The sequence below is a fragment of the Pholis gunnellus genome (assembly GCF_910591455.1).
Source record: "Pholis gunnellus genome assembly, chromosome: 14".
NCBI lineage: Eukaryota > Metazoa > Chordata > Actinopteri > Perciformes > Pholidae > Pholis > Pholis gunnellus.
This window is the reverse complement of record NC_136541.1, coordinates 19,893,953-19,914,686: the sequence shown is the minus strand read 5'-3', so window position 1 is coordinate 19,914,686 and position 20,734 is coordinate 19,893,953. Positions and strand designations below refer to the sequence as shown.

The window sequence follows — 20,734 nt, the reverse complement described above, 5'->3', positions numbered from 1 at the left end:
ATCATTTTTAATATATACATATATGTGCTGGGCAACGATTACAATTTTTAATCGCGATTAATCGCATGATTTTTTTGCGATTAATCACATTGTTATGTGCAAAATTCAATCATGAATTCAAAAGTAGTGTATTGTGCACTTTTATTTTAAAAGTACTGCTATATGAACAAAAGTGCAATAACACTTGGTTTGCAAACACTTTAAACAAATAAAGTGCTTTTTAACAGCAGTATTCTCTTTACACAGTAGCAGTTAAAATCCAGTTATAATGATTCTGATAATAGATATTCAGCCGGTGTTCACACCTTTATCTTCATGTGTGTAATAGATGCATTTTGAAATATACACCTTGAAAACTGCAAACCTATCTACCTATCTAACCCCTCTAATTCTCAGTAGCGATAACTAAATGATATGCGTATTGTACATATTCCAAACAAAACTTTACAATTTATTTTTTGCTTTTTTTGGTATTTTGGTCAGACACTATGCAACGCTGATTACCGTAATATGTGTGGTATTTGTTATAAATGTACGTTGGTACTAGAGGGTGATAAGAAGCTGTACATGGAGGGATTTAGGACCCAGGGGAATGTAGGTGAAGGAAACAGGAAGAGACAGAAGACACACCACACAAACAGCTGTTCACCGCTCGTTGTGTTAAAAAATGTCCGCTTAATAATAAAAAAAACTGCGTTAAAATAATAGTCACCGTTGATTAATTAATGCGTTAACGCAATAATAACGCGTTAACTTGCCCATCACTAGTATATATATATATACTGTATATATTAGAATTATTTATTTATTTTTGTTCATTTTAAGCCTTGTATGTCCTCAGGAGAAAGACTGATACATTTTACTTCTGATGTATCTCCAAAATCATAAAAAAGTTATTAAGGGTAAAAGGATGTTTTGGTTGTTGTTGTTGTTGTTTGTTTTAACTTCAATGGAACTGGGCAGTCAAATACGGACGCTTTGTCACGCCCATCGGCGTCAGATACTGACGCACAAGTAACCCTTTAGTGTCTGTATGAGACTGCGAGACACTGAGAGAAGCAGAGTGAATGTGGTCGTGTTAAACAAACATAGGACTTTCATCCAGGAGACCGGAGTGTATGTCCCCAAATGTTTTTGAGTTCATTTGAAGTGTGTTTTCAGCACATATGTTACATTTTACTTGGTTTACCTATTTGTTTTAAGCCCAACCAGGATGCTTTCCCCAAACCGAACTAAGTGTTTTTTGTTTGAATGTTCCACGTTCCATGTGTGTATGTTGGACCGACAGAAGGGTAACAGAACCAAGATGCTATTTTCATCATTATTTGAATATAGACTATTGAAGAAGAGAAAAAAGTTAGACGTCCTGTATTTTGTTTCTCAGCTTTTGACAGCAGCCGTAGCTCTGTAGCTCTGTAGCTCTGTAGCTCTGTAGCTCTGCAGCGCTCCTGTAGCGGTTTCCTCTTCTCATTGATCCAAACTCCAAGCAGTTTCATTCCTATCAATATTCTGGAGGTTTCTACAGAGGAGTTTGTTCATCATTTATAGCCTGATTTATATTTTATTACTAAAAAACATGGCGATTTCTTTAATGGCTAATGGAGTGATACATAGCGATATCCAAAATTCCCTCTGTAAAAACATTTGACTCCAATATGTTTGACAAAATGAAATAAAAAGTTACGCTGATCAGCACATATTTGATAAAATAATCCCTCATTTGCATATTTAAACATACGATTTTTAGAACACATAATTGCCTGCTGAGTTAGTTTCAGCTCTCCAAACCTATAGTCCCATTCGTCACTGGTCAAACTACAGCTGTTACGTCATTCACATTCGTGGAACATTTTAAATGTTTCGAGTTTTCCAGTTCTCAGATAAACTGTTTTTGGAATCAAAAATGATTGATGCTGTATTAGAGATTACAGAAACTGATCCTTCTTGGAAAACATCACGACAATGAACCAAAAGTAGAGGAGTGAGTTTATTATGAAATACTGTTTGGAGTTGATGGGGGAGACCATCGTGGTCAGGTGGTTCTACAGAGGCCGAAAGATGAATAGCTGTCATTTCATCAGTTGTTAAGTTGTTTTCCAGCAGTCTTCTCTCCTCAGCACCAATAGAAGCTCCACACTGTGGTCAGCAGATACCTGACCAAGAGCAGCAGTCTGAATGATACAGCGTTGATCTCTCAGCATCTTCACACGATTTAGCTTGAGTTATAGATTGTCAGCTTTGCTGGAGAGAAAGGAATTAAGCTGGTATCCAAACACACATCTGACACTAATATTTAAGACTGAGGGGTTCTTTAGCGCTTCTGCCTCAGCGCCTTTTAGCAAGGTGTCAAATCTCCCTTGTTATTATGACTCCAATCTGTTTTAACAGGAGTGATAGCCAATTATTCTGCTACAGGTGAGAGAGCTAAAATGTTTAACTAATGGGTATCAACATAAAACTTCCCCATTTGACAACTTACATTAAGACAATTATTTGTAATTTTTTTATATATCATATCATTTTTAATATAGCATATAAAAATGTTTGTGTTTAAATAAATCAGAATATACTGTCAACAGCCATAAAAACAGGCAATGAATGATGTAACGTTTGGAGGATGTAAGAGCTACGGAAGAGGAGAGTCTGAGAAAAAACAATGAATGTTTTGGAAAATTACAAAAAAAGTTCTCTGAAATATTATGTTAAATATATACAAATGAGACATTATGTAACTGTAACTTTTGGTGAATTCAGGGGGAATCTACAGACACAAACAGAATAGAATGTATAGAATTCACTGTATGAATGCATCTGACTGGGTGTAAAAGCATTTGAGTGGTGGGAAGAATAGAAAGGTGCTATACAAGTACAGTCCATTTACCATTTAAATAGCATTAAAAAAACAACGCTTTTACCTCTGGTGTCCTACCTTATATCAACCATGGGTTCCCAAAGTTTCAGCATCGATGAAGTCACTGAACTCATTATCCCCTTGAGGTGTTGCCTTGTTTGCTGGGGAGAATGAGGCCTAATAATCGCTTTGGTATATTTCTCTGATCACAATTTAACTTCTCAAATTGATTTGTTCCACCACCACCACATCATCGAGTCACTTGTGCACATCATAGAAGCAATTTCTCATTCTTTTGAACAAATTGCTGATGCTTGGGCATGTTTCCTACATCATCAACTGCACTGATCAAACTGTATGAGACCGATTCTCTCTTGAATAGTCAAACCCCCCAAAACATCTGTGTATGTATGTGCAATGGATTTGGAATGATGGCAATATGGAAACATAGGAAACAAAGCTACCTCATACCTCAGGGTCTGGGTTACAGACATCATATTCATTAAATTCACTCCCTCCTCCCAGAGTCTCCTCTCAATCCAGATTACCTTCACAGGGAGGGGTAGAGGAGGCCTCCTCATTACATGAACCACGGGTCCTTTGTCGAGCTCCCATGATGTTTATTCAGACATATTCACTAATTCAGGGACACCTCAGCGTTGTGTGAGGTCATCTACACAACTACAATACAACTAGTATCGTATGTATAACTGATATTTCACAGTTCTATTGATGTTGAGAAAATACCATCATTTTGTCTTTGAGATGACTAGATATTCATCAGCAAATGCTTGAACCAAGTTTTCAACCAAGAAGGCAGCGAATCCGACTGCAATTCAGCTTCACCTTTTTAGTAATATTTCATTGCTATACAAATGTTCATAATAATGTTCTGCTGTGTGTATGAAACCGTGATTCCAGAAACATTTCTAACAGATCTGTCAAAGCGAAATCTAATCTGAGCCCCGACACGGTCCTTGCGCACAACGACGCTCATGATGAGTGCAGGTTGGATCATGAACTGTTTCACTATCTCGCTGCAGACTAACAGATCAGAGATCAGTCAGATTTCCGCATCCTGAAAACAGGATGAAACTCAAGATTTATTGGTTTACAAAGTACACAAAATTCCTTCTATATCCATATATCATTTATAGAATGCCTTCCATTATTTGTGCATCATAATGCAGCTTTAACATTAAGACTCAACATCAACAGGTGTACATGCAGAATTAAATAAACAAAAAAAACAACACATTTGTTATTAGAACATATAAAATTGCATAACATCCTACCAGCATTGTATTTTTTTTTTATAAAAAAGGAATTATTACTAAGAAGAGGTTAGTCAAGCAGTAAACAGAGAGGGGGGGATGCTTCTGTCATTTCTACCCACTTAAAAAAAATAAAATAATCAAATGCAACACTTTTTCTTTTTTACTATTCAGATGAAAAAGCAAAAGTCATGCTTTGTTTTCTGAACGCAGTGTGTGTGCCACCACACAGACTGAGTGGAGTGCATACAGGAACGTGTGTGAGAGAGAGAGAGAGAGAGAGGGGGGGGGGGGGGGGGGGGGGGGGGGGGGTCACATACATCAGAGCAACACTGTGGTCCCAAACACTGAAACAATAACACCACCCTGAGCCAAAATATAAGGACAGCTTCAATTCAGAAATACATTAACAAAAATGCATAGAAAAGTCTGCGTCCAAATCCTGGGATTTGACCCTTTGATTAACAAATGAGTCAGCAGGGAGAGAGGACATGAGGGGAAATAAACACAAACCTAACTATGTACATCCAAACAACAGTAGAGCACTATTATTACATTGTTTTGTTGCTTTTTTTTCCTCTTCTTCCTCCTCCTCCTCCCGGTCCGAGCTCAAGCTTGTTGGTCTGTTTGTGCTGAGGTAACGCTTCTCCAGCAGGGGGCGCTCTCCGTCTTCACTTGTGTTCCAGTCGCAGCAGCTGCTCCTTGCCGTTAATGGTTAGTGACCGCAGCTGGCCGTCCTCCTCCACCTCTACCCGCTCCTGACCGTTCTCCACGATCCTGGTGGGAGCAAAGTTCAAACCAGACGTTACTTAAATGGCACAAATCCTTCTGATCCATCCCATAAAAGAGACGTTTATAAGTTCTCTATTGAGCAAATGTTCCTGAATGGCTTCATTCAAACAGTGAGTGCCGTCACTGCTGTTGTGTTGCATTATTTATTTCTAAATGAAATCACAACAAGAAAGACAAAACATTCTTCATGTGCTCTTAAGTAGTGATGTGTGATGGCCACCGTGCTTCTGCGACCAGGGAGGAATGTCCTCAACACAGAGCAGTCATTCCTCAAACACTGGTTCGGGGCCCACAGGTGTGTTCGCAGGATATTTGATCAGGGTCGCCAAATAAATGAGCTGAATTTCTTCCATAGTGTTTTATTGGACATGTATATGTCCAGTTCACCTTTGGGCCACATGAGAGAGCCTGAATATTCATATTATTCTGAGAATTGTAGTCAATGTATTACTTTTAATCTAATATGAAAGGCTAGCATACATTTAGTTTGTTCTTACTGACAACTAGCTAGCTAGCTTTCTTTGGTCTCATTTATTAAATATTTAACACATGCCCAAAACAAAGTTGTAATTTATCAGATGTATTTCTCTTTGAATTGGCTGGTTTACCCATTTAAGATATTATAAGGTGATGTGGAGATGGCACTAAAGATGGTCGGGTACATTTATCGTAGCTGCTATACTGAGCTGACATTAGCACCACGGTAGAGACACTAACCAGATGTAAGAACACACATCATTGTGATGAGAACTACCCAAAAAGACAGAAATGTATTTTGACGTTTGATTTTCTTTAGTTTGGCCCATGTCCCATCCGCTAACATGGAGGGGGCGGAGTTTATGACCTATACTGCAGCCAGCCACCAGGGGGCGATGGAGAGACTTTGGCTTCACTTTTGTCCATCTTTATATAGTTTATGGTTCTTGCGCAATGTTTCTTGGTTTATTCAATATATCTGAAAAAACATTTGATTTCCTTTGTTCATAATGGATGACGATGTAAGCTCTAATGTTACAGTCTTCAATTCAGACACAAAAGAGTTACAGGTCTGACCCAGGTGGCAACCTGAGGTTCTGCCGAGTGAAGCCGATGCGGAAGTGAATATGACTCTACTTCTCTACCAATGGGGGACGTCACGATGACTACGTCCACTTCTTATACAGTCTGTGGTCTGACCTAGTTCACTATTACTACATGATAACCACTGATAAAACTCCTTCACGGGTAATTTGTCAGAGCTCCTGCCCAAATCTTTGGTCTCATCTTTGACTCTGACCTCAGCTTTGACAAAAGGGCATTCAGTTGTTCTGCAGTTCATCCAGCTGAGGACATTCCTAAAATTCCACAACCTAATGCTCTGGATGAGTGCAGACCAGCTGTTCTCGCTTCAGTTTTTAATCTGTGGAAGGCTGAAACCACAGGATTTGTTGGATATGTATTACAAAATGCTTATAAAATAGTAATATATTGAAGGGAGAGAAGACGCACTGTACTGTAGTGTGGTTTGTATTTCATCGATACTGGATGGATCTTTGGGCTTTCTCTCCAGGGTAAATGAGTGTCTACTAGTGCAGGTGGTGTCATTCCATAGGTCTCTTACCTTTTAGTGGTGATCTTCCTGCCGTTGATGATCTTGGAGGAGGTGGACACGGAGCGGAAGTTACCCATGCCTCCTCCTCCAACAACTCCTCCCCCAAAGGAGGAGGAGGAGAAAGAGGTGAAGCCTCCGCCTCCCAGGCTGCCCATGGGTGCCATGTGACCCATGTGACCCATATGACCCATGTGACCCATGTGGCTCATGGAGCCGAAAGAGCCGAAGCCTGGGGATAAACAGGGCAGAGACAGAGTCATTTAAACCGGTGACAGCGGTGTGGGGATTTTATTTATTTATTGGTGTTGGTCTTACCTGGGTCAAAAGGTGAGAAGCCAGCACCGAACGGAGGAAACCCAACAAAGCCTCCGAAAAACGAGCCACCCGTCCGGTTGCGATTCGCCCGACTTTGGTGCCGCCGGCCACTGCCGAAGAATGGATCATCACTAAATGGATCTGTACCTGAGGGAACAGGACGTAAAGTATTAAAGTGTTATTAAAACTGGTGCAGGAGATGAGGAACCGATGAGGAACCGATATAAGTACGACTCACCGAAAAAGTCTGCAAACGGGTCGCTGCCTCCAAAGAATTCCCTGAAGACGTCGTCTGGGTTGCGGAATGTGAACTGTTCGTGGAAATGGTCTCCGTTGTGGAAATGCCCCCCTAAAACGTGATGAAAACTGATAAAAACACGAACACGAACCAAAACAAAAAAAATAACAAGATGCATTCAATAATGCTGGGGTCAGCGTTTCTTGTCACCATTCCAGCCGTCTCCACCTGTTCCATCCAACAGCCAACCGGCCTAACTGTGCCGGGACTGGACCCCCCACTCTCTCTACTGGTCCTACTAGTCTAATTCTGCATTCATGCGGTCTAGATGCCATTGTTAACAACAAATCTGTGTTGACATCGGCAGGAGACGAGCTACTTGGCGTCGGCAGCGTTGGAGCTAAAGGCTAACGTACGGAGGTTCAGTCGAGTTACGCCATGATGCGTTCACGCCATGTTCAGTGAAATTGAGTGTTGGTTTTAAGAGGTTTTCACAAGCAATTTCAATTTGATATTATGACTTGATTAACTTACTAACGCTTGCTCGAAACAGCTTATAATACAATCTTTTATTTCCTGATCATTCGAATTGTGCGATTCTACGCAAATAACCACTATGGTTGACTCTAACAAAGTAAAAGAATCATATTTAGAATCTTTCATGGTTTACACCGACTTCAGAGCGGTCTGGAGCCTTGTAAACCAGCTGCTGTGATAAAACAAAACAAACAAAACGGTCTATACCTGCAGATATCGATCATCCACGATCAGCAATTTGTATTAGCGGCAAAAAAAAATCAAATGGCTTCAGGGGCATCTTGAATAGAAACATGTAACTGGTTTTCCACGGTCATTTGAGTACTACAAAAGAAAACGGTGAATATCGTTAGTCGCTATGGTGATTCCACTAGGGCTGCAACTAACGATTATTTTAATAATCGATTAATCTGTCGATTATTTGTTCGATTAATCGATGAATCGGATAAAAAAATAAATTTTTAAAAAAGCATCCATTTCCAACCCTTTATTCAAAAACAGAACTGACAGTGCAAAAGATCTTCAGAAAGTGCACAAACAGGTTGCTCGAACATCCCTGAGCTGTTAAAGTAATAATAAAAAAAATAAATGGACTAATATCAGGAGTGTGGTTCAGCGGGTTACCCACGCCTCTCGGTGAAGGGTAGACACACGCTGATCCACTCAGTGTGGCGCGCGTGCAGCCCCGGACATCTAAGTGCATCACAGACCTGTTGTTGCTCAATCTCATGTGGCTGAACGCCACTTGTCCCTCTAAGAAGCTGGACGCCGACCGCACGGGGCCACGTAACTAGTCAGCATGCCGGAGTCTCGTTCGTTATCGGAATTAACCAAACAAACCGCTCCACCAACTAAGAACGGCCATGCACCACCACCCACAGCATGGAGAAAGAGCATCAATCTGTCAATCCTTTCCGTGTCCGGGCCGGGTGAGGTTTCCCCGGCCGTCCCTCTTAATCATGGCCCCCGTTCAGAGAAAAACCCACAAAATAGAACCGGAGTCCTGTTCCATTATTCCTAGCTGCGGTATTCAGGCGACCGGGCCTGCTTTGAACACTCAAACGATTTATTGAGTGGCGTAATAATCGCGCGACACAACGAATCAATAATGAAATTCGTTGCCAACTCTTTTAATAATCGATTTTTATCGATTTGTTGTTGCAGCCTAGATTCCACCACGCTTTAATGCTTCTTTGGCAACAGAAAATAATCCGAACAACGTTGTCCCTCAACTGTTGGTAGTAATGTGCTCCTACGCTGCATCAAGAATGTGTGAATGATTGAGTTTGACTCATCTACTCTGGCACTTTGTGACACTACTGCAAAACCTCACTTCCCCCAGGGTGCAACTGCACGCCGTCAACACGTTCTCCTTCAGCGTTCACTAGAGCTGCTCTGCTTGTCATTGTGTTTTACAAAGTCTCTCTCTCGAGGAGAAGTCTCGTCGCAGGCATCAAAGACACATGACCGGATAAAGCCAAAAGGTAAAGAGAAAGCTTTCATTTCTCTGGAGGCTTCTTCTCCATTTGTTGTCAGACACTCGTGACAATCAGAGCCCGTCAGTGACACAAACCCAAGTTAACCTCGAAGTTCAAACTAAAAACAAGTTGTTCTCACACAACAAAAAGACTTGATTTAGATTCATCAGAAGTTTGGAGCTTACCTCTTCCTCCGTTGCTCCCCGTCAGTCCCTCTTTGCCATAGCGGTCATATAGGGTCCTCTTGTTGGCTGGAAGAGGAAAGTGAAAAGGCTCAAAGTAGAATCACAACAAAGAGAAGAAAGTCAGACACATGAGGAACTCAGACCCTGTGCTGTCGCGATGAGCTTCACTTCATGTTGGTCCTGTTCACACCTGGCAATAACACTTGTCTGGGGTTGACAGCTGTACTTACTCTGTTGTTTGCATGTACTATTACTGTGTTGCTCTAATTCCGCCTCCGACCTTTTGCACCTTTCAGTGAAAGGTTCTGTCGGGGGAAAACAACACCGCTGTCTCCCGTTCATGCTTAGTCGAGGGAGTTAGGTTTAGTCCATGCTTTTTTTCCCCTTCTTTCTTTTTGTTTTAGGGCTGAGCCGGAATTCTGAAGTAGTTTGTTTAGTTCATTGTTTTGGCCCCGAAACACAAGCTTCACCTCTGTAAATAATTTCAACATTGCTGTGCGAGTGCCTACAGCAAATAACATTGCCAACCGCAGCATTCATCTGCTCTTCGTTTGACTTGTTCTCATTGCTGCACTTCCACGAGGTGGTCTGAGACAAATATGATCGCGTCACTTTTCGTAGAGTAAAGGCGTCTGTAACGGGGAAATAAGTCGTTGAAGCCACTGCTCCTTTTAATTCCTCCCTTTTCTCACCACCAGCTGGTTCTCAAATAGCGTAAGCTTGAAACACACCAAGGATTGGACCTGGTCTTTTGTCGTTCTTCCTCTTTTCATTTCTGACAGACTAGTCGCCGAGACGCACATGGAGACGCATTCTCCGGGAGTGAACCGACGTACTCAGAGCCGACCGCTTGTGATCAGGTGTGAACAGGTGCCACTGGTGTTTGTTTGCGGCCCGAGTAGTGATACAAACCATCTGACAGGACTTCATAGGCCTCCGACAGCTCCTTGAACTTTAAATCGGCCTCCTCCTTGTTCTCTGGGTTCTTATCAGGGTGCCACCTCAACGCCAGCTTTCTGTAGCTACAGGAGGACAGAGGGAAGACGGTTGATTAACTCATGATGCTGCTGACTAATGATAAGAACAATCAGCCACGTTCGGTCCCACACTGCACATTCTTATGGACCTTTTGTTTTTTTATTTTAAGTGTGGTTTTATGAGGTTCTGTATTACTACAGTAGATGGAGTTTGGAGAAATAGAGAGTACCAGCACGGGACATATTTTAGACACTTAAAAGAATCATCAGTTTAAATGCACGCTATATGTAGAATATTTTCACCGCTTTACCTTGCTGTCACACAGTCCTTTGTTTTGGGGGAACTGAAGCTGCAATATATGCTCTCCTCAAAGCCTGTACACTCCTTTGACAAAAGATATTTTTTTACCTAAATGTTACCGCTGCACTACGGGGGAGTTTGCTGGTCTAACGTTGCCTCGATCAGTTAGCCTGTTTGTGTCCAAACTAACCTTTTAAAAACACAAAGACACAATAACAAACCAACCGACAGAAGCAACGGTAGATGCTTTTGTCCATGAAGTCTTGTGGCTTTGAAGAGAGCATAGAGAACAGCTTCAGTTCCCTAAAACAAAGGATTGTGTGACAGCAAGGTAAAGTGGTGAAAATATTCTACATATAGTGTACATTTAAACTGATAATGATCCTTTTAAATGTTTAAGTAAAGGGAGTAGAAACTCTGGAACCGGATTCATTATAACGCATTGTGTCATTACCACCAGATGTCATCAAAATTAACCAAGACTGAAATGTGAGGAATAAGGGACACTAAGAGCCTCTAGTAACTGCTTTATTATATTAGTAATTCTTTAAATTGCACTGTAGACCTCACTGTATTTTGTAATTCATATGCTAGTGGAAAGTTTGTTTAAATACATCTTTTTAACAAAAACAAAACTGAAATAAGAACTTTTTTTTATTATCTTCCTTTACTGTATTTATTATTTATATCCTGAATTTGTGACTTTATAATCTCAGAGAATATTCAAGTTGTTTTCTTTTCTTTTTTCTGAGAATATCAACCTTGGTATTCTCTTTACTTTTTTTTTTTTTTTTTACCTACAATGGCACCAACACGCTGACATCCAATGCAGAATGTCCACATATATGTTTAGAAATCCCCCACTGAGCATCATGTTTATTGTTGATATTGTAACTGTTTGTGCATAGGACTGAACATTGTGTGGGATGCTCAGTGATTGATGAGGAACAACAGCGAACACAACAGGGAGGCTGACAAAGAAAACTCAAAGGGAAGTTTTGTATAAGATCCACATTGTACCTGCAAACAAGTACAGAAGGTAGAGGATTAACCTCACGAATCACCACAAAATAAGCTTCAATCCCTCTGCAAATCAAGCACACATTTTTCAGCAACTTCACCTGAATTCTTTTTGGGTTTCAACAGAACGTTCAGCGCTATCCGTCTGTTGGACATCAGCTCTTTCTGACGGTTAAAGCTGACGGAACGCACTGACTGAGAAGCAGCCTGATGTTACAGATGTCACCTCACGGGCCACATTTACGAGACTCACTCCCAAACTCAGATACAGTGCGGTGTGCATGAAGCTGAGAGGGAGCAGCTTGAAGTTGAAATCTCAGTTCCACCACCACCGCTTTACTGCTGCATGCTTTGTAAACATTACAAATGTGTCCCTTCAAATGCAGATTGCTTACTCCCGTAGTTTGAGCTCACTCTGTGGTTGTGTTGCTAATGAAGCTCCGTATAGATAGCTGACCAGCCTCTAGAGAGCCATTGATTAGCTGTATTCGGAGGACAAGATGTCTGCTGAAGTGATTCAGAGGATCACAGCGGAGGTGGAACATTTCAAAAACCTCAGTACTCACGCTTTCTTAATGTCCTCTGCGGACGAATCTCTCCGTACTCCTAAAACCTGGTAGTAGTCCACCATGATGAGCGGATGAAGGGAGGAGCTTCTGTGAGCCTGGTGAACCTGAGAGAAAGAAAGAGAGCTGCTGACGAGCGTTCCACACAGTGAGTGCTGTAGCGTTTTAAATGATTCCAGCTCGTGTGACTACGTTAGTGATGTCAAATATACATCTCAAATAATGTACATGTAAAAAAATATCAATATATTGGTTAAGAGCTAAGATTGGGCCCCAAAGCACACAGTTAATTTAACTGCGCATCAATTTGGATTATTGCACAGGAATATGTGAATACATTTACCATTGTGTAATAATTATATCTTGGAAAAAAATGTTGTTAATATTGTGTAATACTGGTTTTGAACATAAAAGGACCACCATCCCTACAATTCTTTTTGGACAATAAATCAAATGGCTCACATATTTAAAAAAATAATAATAATAATTTAAAAAAAATAAAACAAATTAGCTGCATATTCCTACATTAATATTCACCTCAATTATTATTATTAATAATAATATTACTACAATATATATAGAGTTGAATATTAATGTAGGAATATGCAGTTCATTTGTGCATTTTGTTATTTTAATTTTGTAATTAGTGTATTATTGAATTGATCAACAAATCAAATGACTCTTATATAATATACAATAAAAATAAGTAAGTAATTAAATAAATAAAATTAAAGAAAATTGGAAATTTAATAAAAAGTCACAGGCATTAAATGCATGTTCCTACACTTATATGCACATACAATTAAATCATTACTTTGGGGCAGTGGTGGCCAAAAGGTTAGAGAAGCGAGCCTGTGAGCAGCCGGAGAAATCCGGTTGGGGAAAGTGAAGAAGCAGCGCTTTGACCCATCCTCATTACCACTACCAAGGTGCCTTTGAGCAAGGCCCTTAACCCAAACCGCTCCAGTGGAGCCAGAAGTAAAAACATAACTGTGCGAATGTGATCAGGATGCTCCTGCAAAAGAGAGGCTTCCCCTCAGTTTAAAAACAAAACTACAAGATTGAAAATGTAAGACTGCAGCTGATTAAGTGTGAGAGGTAAAGCAACAGTTTTGGCTCGCGATATTTTCTGAGCTGAGGCAATGTCTATTTATTGCCCCCTTGTCACAGGTTGCCCATGTCTGTGAGCTGTGAAAGTGGAGCTTCCTTCTCAGATGGTTTCATTTCGATGTGCATTCACATGGTTATGTGTTTAACAAAGGGGTGCTTTGTAGCTGCTGGTATAGAACGGAGCCTATTGTTCACCGAGTCAGTCTGAACTGGTCTACAGCAGCAGCTCAGAGGAAGTGGACAATGAGGACATTCAAGAACCATTTTGATGACTTAGTCAATGTCCTAAAATCCGATGGGATTCTTGAGTGCGATGACTTTTCTTATTAGTAACTGTATATAATAATAATCGCTATAAAAATAATTCCATACACATACATTGTATTTATGTCACTGTAAACAATACAAACTAACTGCACACTGGTCGATGTTTCCATAACTCTGCGATGACATACACAGTAACTGAAGTTATTATGAATTGTGTGTTGATGTATATTCTATAGATCCCTACTCACTCCCTTTGTATGTGCCCAACTGTATATTACAATCACTGGACACGATATAAACACCACTCTGATCAAAAAGTCAGTGCTGGACACTGATCAACTGAACAATGCTTGTGAAGTGTTTACGTATTTTAGAACCAATACGGCAAGAAACTATGTATGAAGAAGAAAGAGAATTATTCAAATGCCAAACAAAATACAACATCAAGATTGATGCTGTTCAAAATCATAGAGAAATACATTTCACATGTTAACATGCTCCTGGTTGGTATTATTTACCAACAACTTATCATAACCACGGTAGGGAACCGCCATACTTATGAACAACAACTGAACCGGGTTTCATCACTTGACGACATTATTTTAAGGTCATATACAGCGTTGGCGTGAAGACGTGGACGCTAATTTGAGGCTTAACTGAATGACTTTAACGCCGAACGTTTAACTAGCTAGCTAACGTTAGCTTGTTTATCTCTCTGTGACCCCGAGTCGCTGCTGCTACCCGGCAAAACGTGAATGGGCAGAAAGGAACAGCGGCGCGAACGGGAAAGACACGGTCTGACCCAGTGAAGAATATCACCTCACCGACATTGTTTTGCTTGCGGCGGTAGCCTGCTGTTAGCCGCTCACTTTAGCTAACCTATCGTTAAACTGGTTACAGCGTTAGCTTCGTAGCGTTAAACAGCAGTAGCCACATTGGTTGAGCTGTCAAACACTTACCCAATTCGAGTCCAGCTGTCGGTGATCCGCGGCCGTCCAGGACAGATACACGGTATGTTGTTCAGGAACTAAACAGGTTCGGGTTTACTGATGTTCAGCAGTATGCAGGTTTCCAGATTAGACGCAACGTCCTGTTTCTGACTCCATCTTCTTCTTCTTCTTCTTCTTCGTCTTCTCTTCTTCTTCTTCTTCTTCTTCTTCTTCGAAGTTCAACGGCAGCTTGCGTCCTTAGTGTTGCATTACTGCCATCTGGTGTTGAGTAAGTGTCTATGGCCAAATCCCAATGTCCCCCCTAAACCCTCAAACCAGTGGCGGCTGGTAGAACATTTTCTAGGGAGGGCAATCCAATCAATTTCAGCAAACTAGACTACTCCTGAGGAGAACACGCAATTTGGGGCGCTACAGATTCTGCCCCAAGCAGAATCTATTTGAGGACGCTGATTGGCTAAATTGTATGTCACACATTTATATCTTTAATCAGCAATTGGCTAAATTGCATCTCCACCACATCCGCTGGTGGAGGTGTGAGAGCGCGGATCGGGGAGGAACTCCGCCGTGCGCGATACAGAGAGCGGAGGATAGTTGTAAATTGTATCTAGTCTGACTTTTAAATTTCTTTTTTTTTACTTTTTTTTTTTTTTGCTGGCGGATTCGCGGGCCACATAAAATGACATGGCGGGCTGGGTGTTTGACACCCCTGCTCTAGAACATGAAACAAATACGATGACTCAAAGTAAATAGCAATGTGCTTTCTTATGATGTGACAAGTGTGCGTGTTGGAGCCATAATGTAGTTTTGTTGTTTTCTTTTGTTTTTCAGCGTGGAGTTTCAAGGTGTTGTATTGTCCTGTCAAGTATCCTGTGGTGTTCTGATATGGTGTCAATGTGCAAACGGAATAAATGGATCAACGGATGGCTTTAAGATATAAAATGGATATTTGTTAAAGTCACTACAGTGCAGATGAAGCATTCAGTTAATCACTTAGCTGCTGTCTAGCTAGCTGGCTAGCTTGCTAATTCTACAATGCGTCCATGCTAAAGTTACAAGATATAATAAGCCCCATATTAACTGTTGGGCTTGCTCTATGTTACTTTAACATTTAGCCAGACTTTACTGTTATTCAGTGTGGCTTTGTAGCACAAAGGCAGTAAAACTGCCTGTGCCAAAGTACATTGTATATAATCCATCGGGTTTAATAATCTTTATCCACCAGAAAGTTTGCTGCGCTTCTCCTCACAAAGTGTTGCCAACACCTGCGCACAAATGCATCAAAATGTGCGACCTGATTGGGAATCGTGTGCTATGTATTTTCCAGAGATATTCGCCCAGCGGTTTTCCCAAAAATCACAAAAAACACTTAACTTTGCGCCCATATTGACTAGCCATACTTTAACGTAGAACAATGATTTTAAGTTTAAAAAGTTGACAAAACGCTGGACATTTTTGAGCCAAATGACCATTTTGATAGCTAGCATAGTTTTCATGAAATCACAGATTAAGTTACAGGAAAATCTTGGGTCCGTTTCAGATTTTATAATGGGTGTGTATTGCACAGAATGTTCAGTGCTAGAGTGATGACATCACTGTCAGAGTGGAGCGGAGCAGGAAAAAATTCTGTGATTTTTATGAACAAATTGCGCAGAGTCCCTCAATTTTTACTCTTTATACACAATTTTTGGCCAAAAAGCATGGAAATGTTGTGCTGTCGCACAGAGATGTCTATGAAATCCAACAGACTTACACATTTAGCTCAAAGAGCTGCAGAGCGACATGAACTCCAACCAACTGCTCCATTAGACTCCATGTTAAATCTGACCACTCATTTCTCAAAGAAAGCAGACGGTACCAGTTTTGTTTATTGCTCTGGAGCTCACATTTTTAACACCACAAACATAAAAACAACATTACTGCGCTTGGCAGAGTCTTATCTTTGTCATGGTATCCATATTTTGGCACTCACACTTTTTGTTAAAAGGAGGAAGGGGTTTTGTTCAAAATCACTGTTTACTGTAATGTTTCTTAATCAGTCCGCCTCTCCAACCAGGTGCGTCCTCACCATGGCAAACAGATACACACGCATGCACACGCTCTTTCTCTACACACACACGACTTGGAGATATTCAGTCAAAGGCATTGTTAGACCTCCTGTCTGTCTCTGTGTCTATCTCTCTGTCTCACCCACTCAGTACATAAAACTGTCTGTATGCCTGTCTCACTCACTCACTAAGTACAAATAACTGTCTGTCTGGCTGTCTCACTCACTCACTCAGTAAATATAACTGTCTGCCTGTCTCACTCACTCATTACATATAACCATCCGTCTGCCTGTCTCACTCACTCACTCATTCAGTACATATAACTGCCTCTCTGCGTGTCTCACTCAGTACATATAACTGTCTGTCTGCCTGTCTCACTCACTCCACCTGTCTGTCTGTCTCACTCACTCACTCCACCTAACTGTCTGCCTATCTCACTCACTCACTCAGTACATATAACTGTCTGTCTGCCTGTCTCACTCACTCACTCACTCCATCTAACTGTCTGCCTGTCTCACTCACTCACTCCATCTAACTGTCTGCCTGTCTCACTCACTCAGTACAAATAACTATATTTGTCATCTTAAAACTTTTTAAGCTTTTTGCAATTTTTTTTAATTGGATATCTATTTTCAGCAATGATTTTGCAATTCATTTCAGCTTTCAGCATTCCAACGCATTTTCAGCAGGAAATCTCCTTCCTTATCTCCTTCAACATTTTTTAAGCTACAGACACCGTCAAATATCAAAATGTTCAGCTCTTTCAGCTCATGTATGCTATGTCTCTTCATATTTCTAATCTTTAAACTTTTTTAATTATTAAAAAGGTCTGTGGTTTATTTTTTAAATGAAACATTGCTGTTGAGTTTTCAAAACTTATTGGGCAATAAAGTCCCAATATTTTGGAGAGAAGGCAGACATCTCTACACAGATATCTCTTAAACTAGGCAACTCGCATCAAAACAATCAGGACCACAGGTAAGAGGAGAAATATGTATTCATGATTTTGGGTTGAACTGTCCATTTAAAGGTGATTTTATCAAAATGAGTATTCTCTCAGACTCTCAGCAGCATTACACCAAACTTTCCCCTTTCATTCCTAACTATATTCTGAACTAAGTTCAGTGTCACCACACCAAAATAAATACCACAAAGACACTTTTTCTGGCAACAGAACAAACGACTCCCAAAAAAGGTTTCTTAGATGGTCCGTTTATATTTTTTTGGAGCAGTTGCAATCTGTTTGAGGCAATAGAAAGTTTCACAATTCTCTTTTCAAAACACGTTTGGTCTAGCAACAAAAAGGATACCGACATTATACCTCCACACAGGTCTCGTAGTCAGGTTTTACTGCCTAAGGATCACAGGGACGTACAGAACATTGTCAGTTTCCATATGCTCGCTTACTGTTCTTCATCCAGTGTTTTTGTGGGGACAGTTCCATTAGGAGTCGTTTTTTCCAAGCATCAGAAGATGACCCCTAGGACCTAAACAGCAGTGGGTAGGGAGAACCAGGGTCTGTTGTCGCGTTTAACAATTTAGCTCTCACATACAAAGCAAAAAAAATTCAGATTTACTGACAACAAATACTCATGCATTCATGGGCGCAATTGTTCTGCTATGTAGCATAATGAGACCAATTATTCAGAAATGTTTTGTTTTTTTTCATGCATGGGAAATACAAGAATCCAACTTGTGATTGTTGTCTGTCATGTGGCCGATAATCAATAGTTTGTTATTGATATACGAAGGGGAATGAAAGTTTTTGTGCATGGTTAAAAATACAGACATGTTGGAAATACTTCTCATGGACGTAGCACCTTTTTTTTTGGACTGCTTTAGTGACAACGTGGATCCCTGGGCCCTGGTCTACTCTATTCCACATAGCAACAACATTACTACACAAAGTCGACAATTTAGTGTGTTGACCAGAAAATAAAATGTGAAGAAAATTCCTACATGTAGCTGTTTTTTTTGTTGTTTTTGTTTTACAAGTATTTTTTCCCATAATGTTGCTGCTATAAGTGACATCCACATCTGCACATAAAAAGTATATATTTATATTTATATAATATATATCCGTACTCTATTAACAGTTTTGTCTACCATGAAGTTAGAATTGTCACCCATCTCTCAGAAAAGATTTTTTTTTTTTGTACTTCAAACATTGATTATTTTACAACACAGAAATCAACTAACTTTATATAACTTTGGAGGAAGCGTTGCTCCGCCCGGTCACAGTCCTTCCGTGATTTTCTTTAATCTTTTTTTTTTCCCGTTGGTTTTCTTTTTCCGTTTTCTCCCCAGTGCAGTTAAGACAAGTTTCATCCCAGTAAAACACAGTTTAGAAAAAAACTAAAGCATTTACAAACTGGCATCACTAGAACCGCAAGGATGTTCGGCTGAGAGCTTCAGCTGAACTTGGACCCTTTAACACGCCCCTAATCCACCCCCCCCCCCCCCCCCCCCCCCCTCACCCCCCCGCCTGCCTTCTTCAGCTGAGGGGAAGTAACCCTTGTTTGGCACGGTAATATACACAATGAGCACAGTTCACTCAAAGGAGGAGCTTATGGGAACAAAAAGGGGATTCGAGGTGTTAATGTGGACCGCCAAAAAAAACATAAACTACCTTAAAAAATATGAGTTTTGTCACGGAAAAAAAGGCAGCTCAACTGTTTGAGATGGCCATTCTGTAGGGCAGTTAAAGGAGCACCGTGACCTACCAGAATTGATGCTTCAAATACCCAATTCATATCCGATATTTCAGTCTGTAGCTGTAATATATGTTTTGAAAGAGTGCAGGGATTTTGTGTGTCTTTCTGTGTGTGTTTAAGGTGGGGGATAGTTAGTGAGGAAGTAAAGTTGACCCAATGGCGAAAAAGGCCTGACATGACACAGAAAATAGTGCAATGTACAGTACACAATGCATCTCGGTAAATGTACAGTGTACATCAAATACTATACAACCAGAATCGAGAATTAAAAAAGTAGAAACACAACAAAAGCAAGAAAGAAAAAAACTGTTACAAATGACCAGTCCAGAGACGTTCTTCGCCCAGAGGAGGATACATCACGCTGGAGCCATAGAGAGAAACAAAGATTTGTGTGACAGACATCCTACATGTCCTACAGCTCTGCTTCTTGTGCTTCACATTACTAAAAGCCATGTTGCTATACCACATATTTACAGGTTTTACTCCCGGGTACTCTCACACGTTCCATTTTGCAATCCCAAAAAAACATTTTCCACTCTCGAGTCCACTGACTTATTTTTCTCTTTTCATTGTCCTTCTTCACCTCAATACATTCTTCCATCTTTCCCCTCTATGTCCTCTTTCGTCGTGTCCGTCCTTCTCACGTTCTGTATCCGGAGGCCTTCGGGTGCAGGAGGTCTTTCTATTCTGCTGAACTTTCTAGCAGTAGTTGATCACATACTAAACACAGAAAGAAAAGTCAGTTTTGGTGGTGGTGTGCATGCACATGCATGGCCGCTCCTCCGTTCGCTTCTGTTCCTCCTTTGTCCCCTCTCCCTCCTCACTGAGATGTCTCTGAGAGGAGTGTAATGTCTAAAGATTTGCTCCTGCACTCCATCCTCCCCATCCGTCGTCCTGCTATCTAGGGAGGGAGAGGAACTGTCCTCTCATCTTCTCTAATCCTCTTCTTAAACTACCCACTTCACCATCCATCCATCCTCTCCTCCTCCTCCTCCTCCTCCTGATCCTCCACCCACGTCTCCCCTTAGACCCAGGAGTCTGGTGAGGCTGGATAGTGGCTGGTCTCGTAGTTGAGCTCGCTGTAGGGCCGCGAGGCGGAGTAGAAGTCTACGTAGTTGCCGGTGGACTTGAGGCCCTGCAGGTGCATGTTGAGGTCACCCTGCGGAGGGCGCCCTCCCGCGATAACCTGGTTCTCGTAGAAGGCTTGGTCCTCGTAGTTGACGCTGTCGGGCGGGGGAGGGTTTTGGAAAGGAGGGTAGGGCTCTGAAGGCAGCCCTTGGGAGGAGATCTGTGACAAGAAAAGCAAAGATCATTATTGAAAGAAAAGCAGGATTAGGATATTATTCAGCATAAACAGCATAAAAAAGGACTACCCAAATAAGAAGTGGCTACATTCAACTAACTTCAATGTATCCCATTTGCATCAGTATTAGTCGCTCAGAGAAACTGATGCAGTATAAAGAGCGAGAAATTCCCCTTAAGGAGGAGGTTGAGAGGGATGGATGGGTCAAACAAACGCAGAC

At 41.0% G+C, this 20,734-nt stretch overlaps 2 protein-coding genes across 4 annotated transcripts in view; both read right to left on the bottom strand.

The window, feature by feature from the left end:
- Nucleotides 1-4,437: 4,437 nt before the first annotated feature.
- On the bottom strand, nt 4,438-14,627 carry dnajb6a (DnaJ heat shock protein family (Hsp40) member B6a). The gene is made up of 8 exons (XM_079173844.1): nt 14,462-14,627; nt 12,126-12,232; nt 10,174-10,283; nt 9,262-9,327; nt 7,062-7,172; nt 6,824-6,970; nt 6,518-6,737; nt 4,438-4,902 (listed from the first exon to the last, which is right to left on the bottom strand). Exons 2-8 carry the CDS (start codon nt 12,188-12,190, stop codon nt 4,797-4,799), a joined length of 825 nt encoding a protein of 274 aa, XP_079029970.1. The 5' UTR covers nt 12,191-12,232; nt 14,462-14,627; the 3' UTR covers nt 4,438-4,796.
- A 5,608-nt stretch (nt 14,628-20,235) lies between these two features.
- LOC306705867 (catenin delta-2-like) overlaps nt 20,236-20,734 on the bottom strand; it is a gene marked incomplete at both ends in the record, with an annotated part of 121,564 nt that continues 121,065 nt past the window's right edge. For all 3 annotated transcript variants that reach the window (XM_079172730.1, XM_079172731.1, XM_079172732.1), the window contains one exon: nt 20,236-20,499. In XM_079172730.1, the coding sequence (XP_079028856.1) occupies nt 20,236-20,499 (264 nt within the window). The remainder of the gene's footprint in view (nt 20,500-20,734) is intronic.

Coding starts and splice junctions, on each gene's coding strand:
- dnajb6a (XM_079173844.1), bottom strand. CDS start 12,190: ATGGTGGACTACTACCAGGTTTTAGGAGTACGGAGAGATTCGTCCGCA. Junction 10,284..12,125: donor GCAGAGGACATTAAGAAAGC/GTGAGTACTGAG, acceptor GTCCTCCTGTAG/CTACAGAAAGCTGGCGTTGA. Junction 6,738..6,823: donor CTTCTCACCTTTTGACCCAG/GTAAGACCAACA, acceptor GTTTATCCCCAG/GCTTCGGCTCTTTCGGCTCC.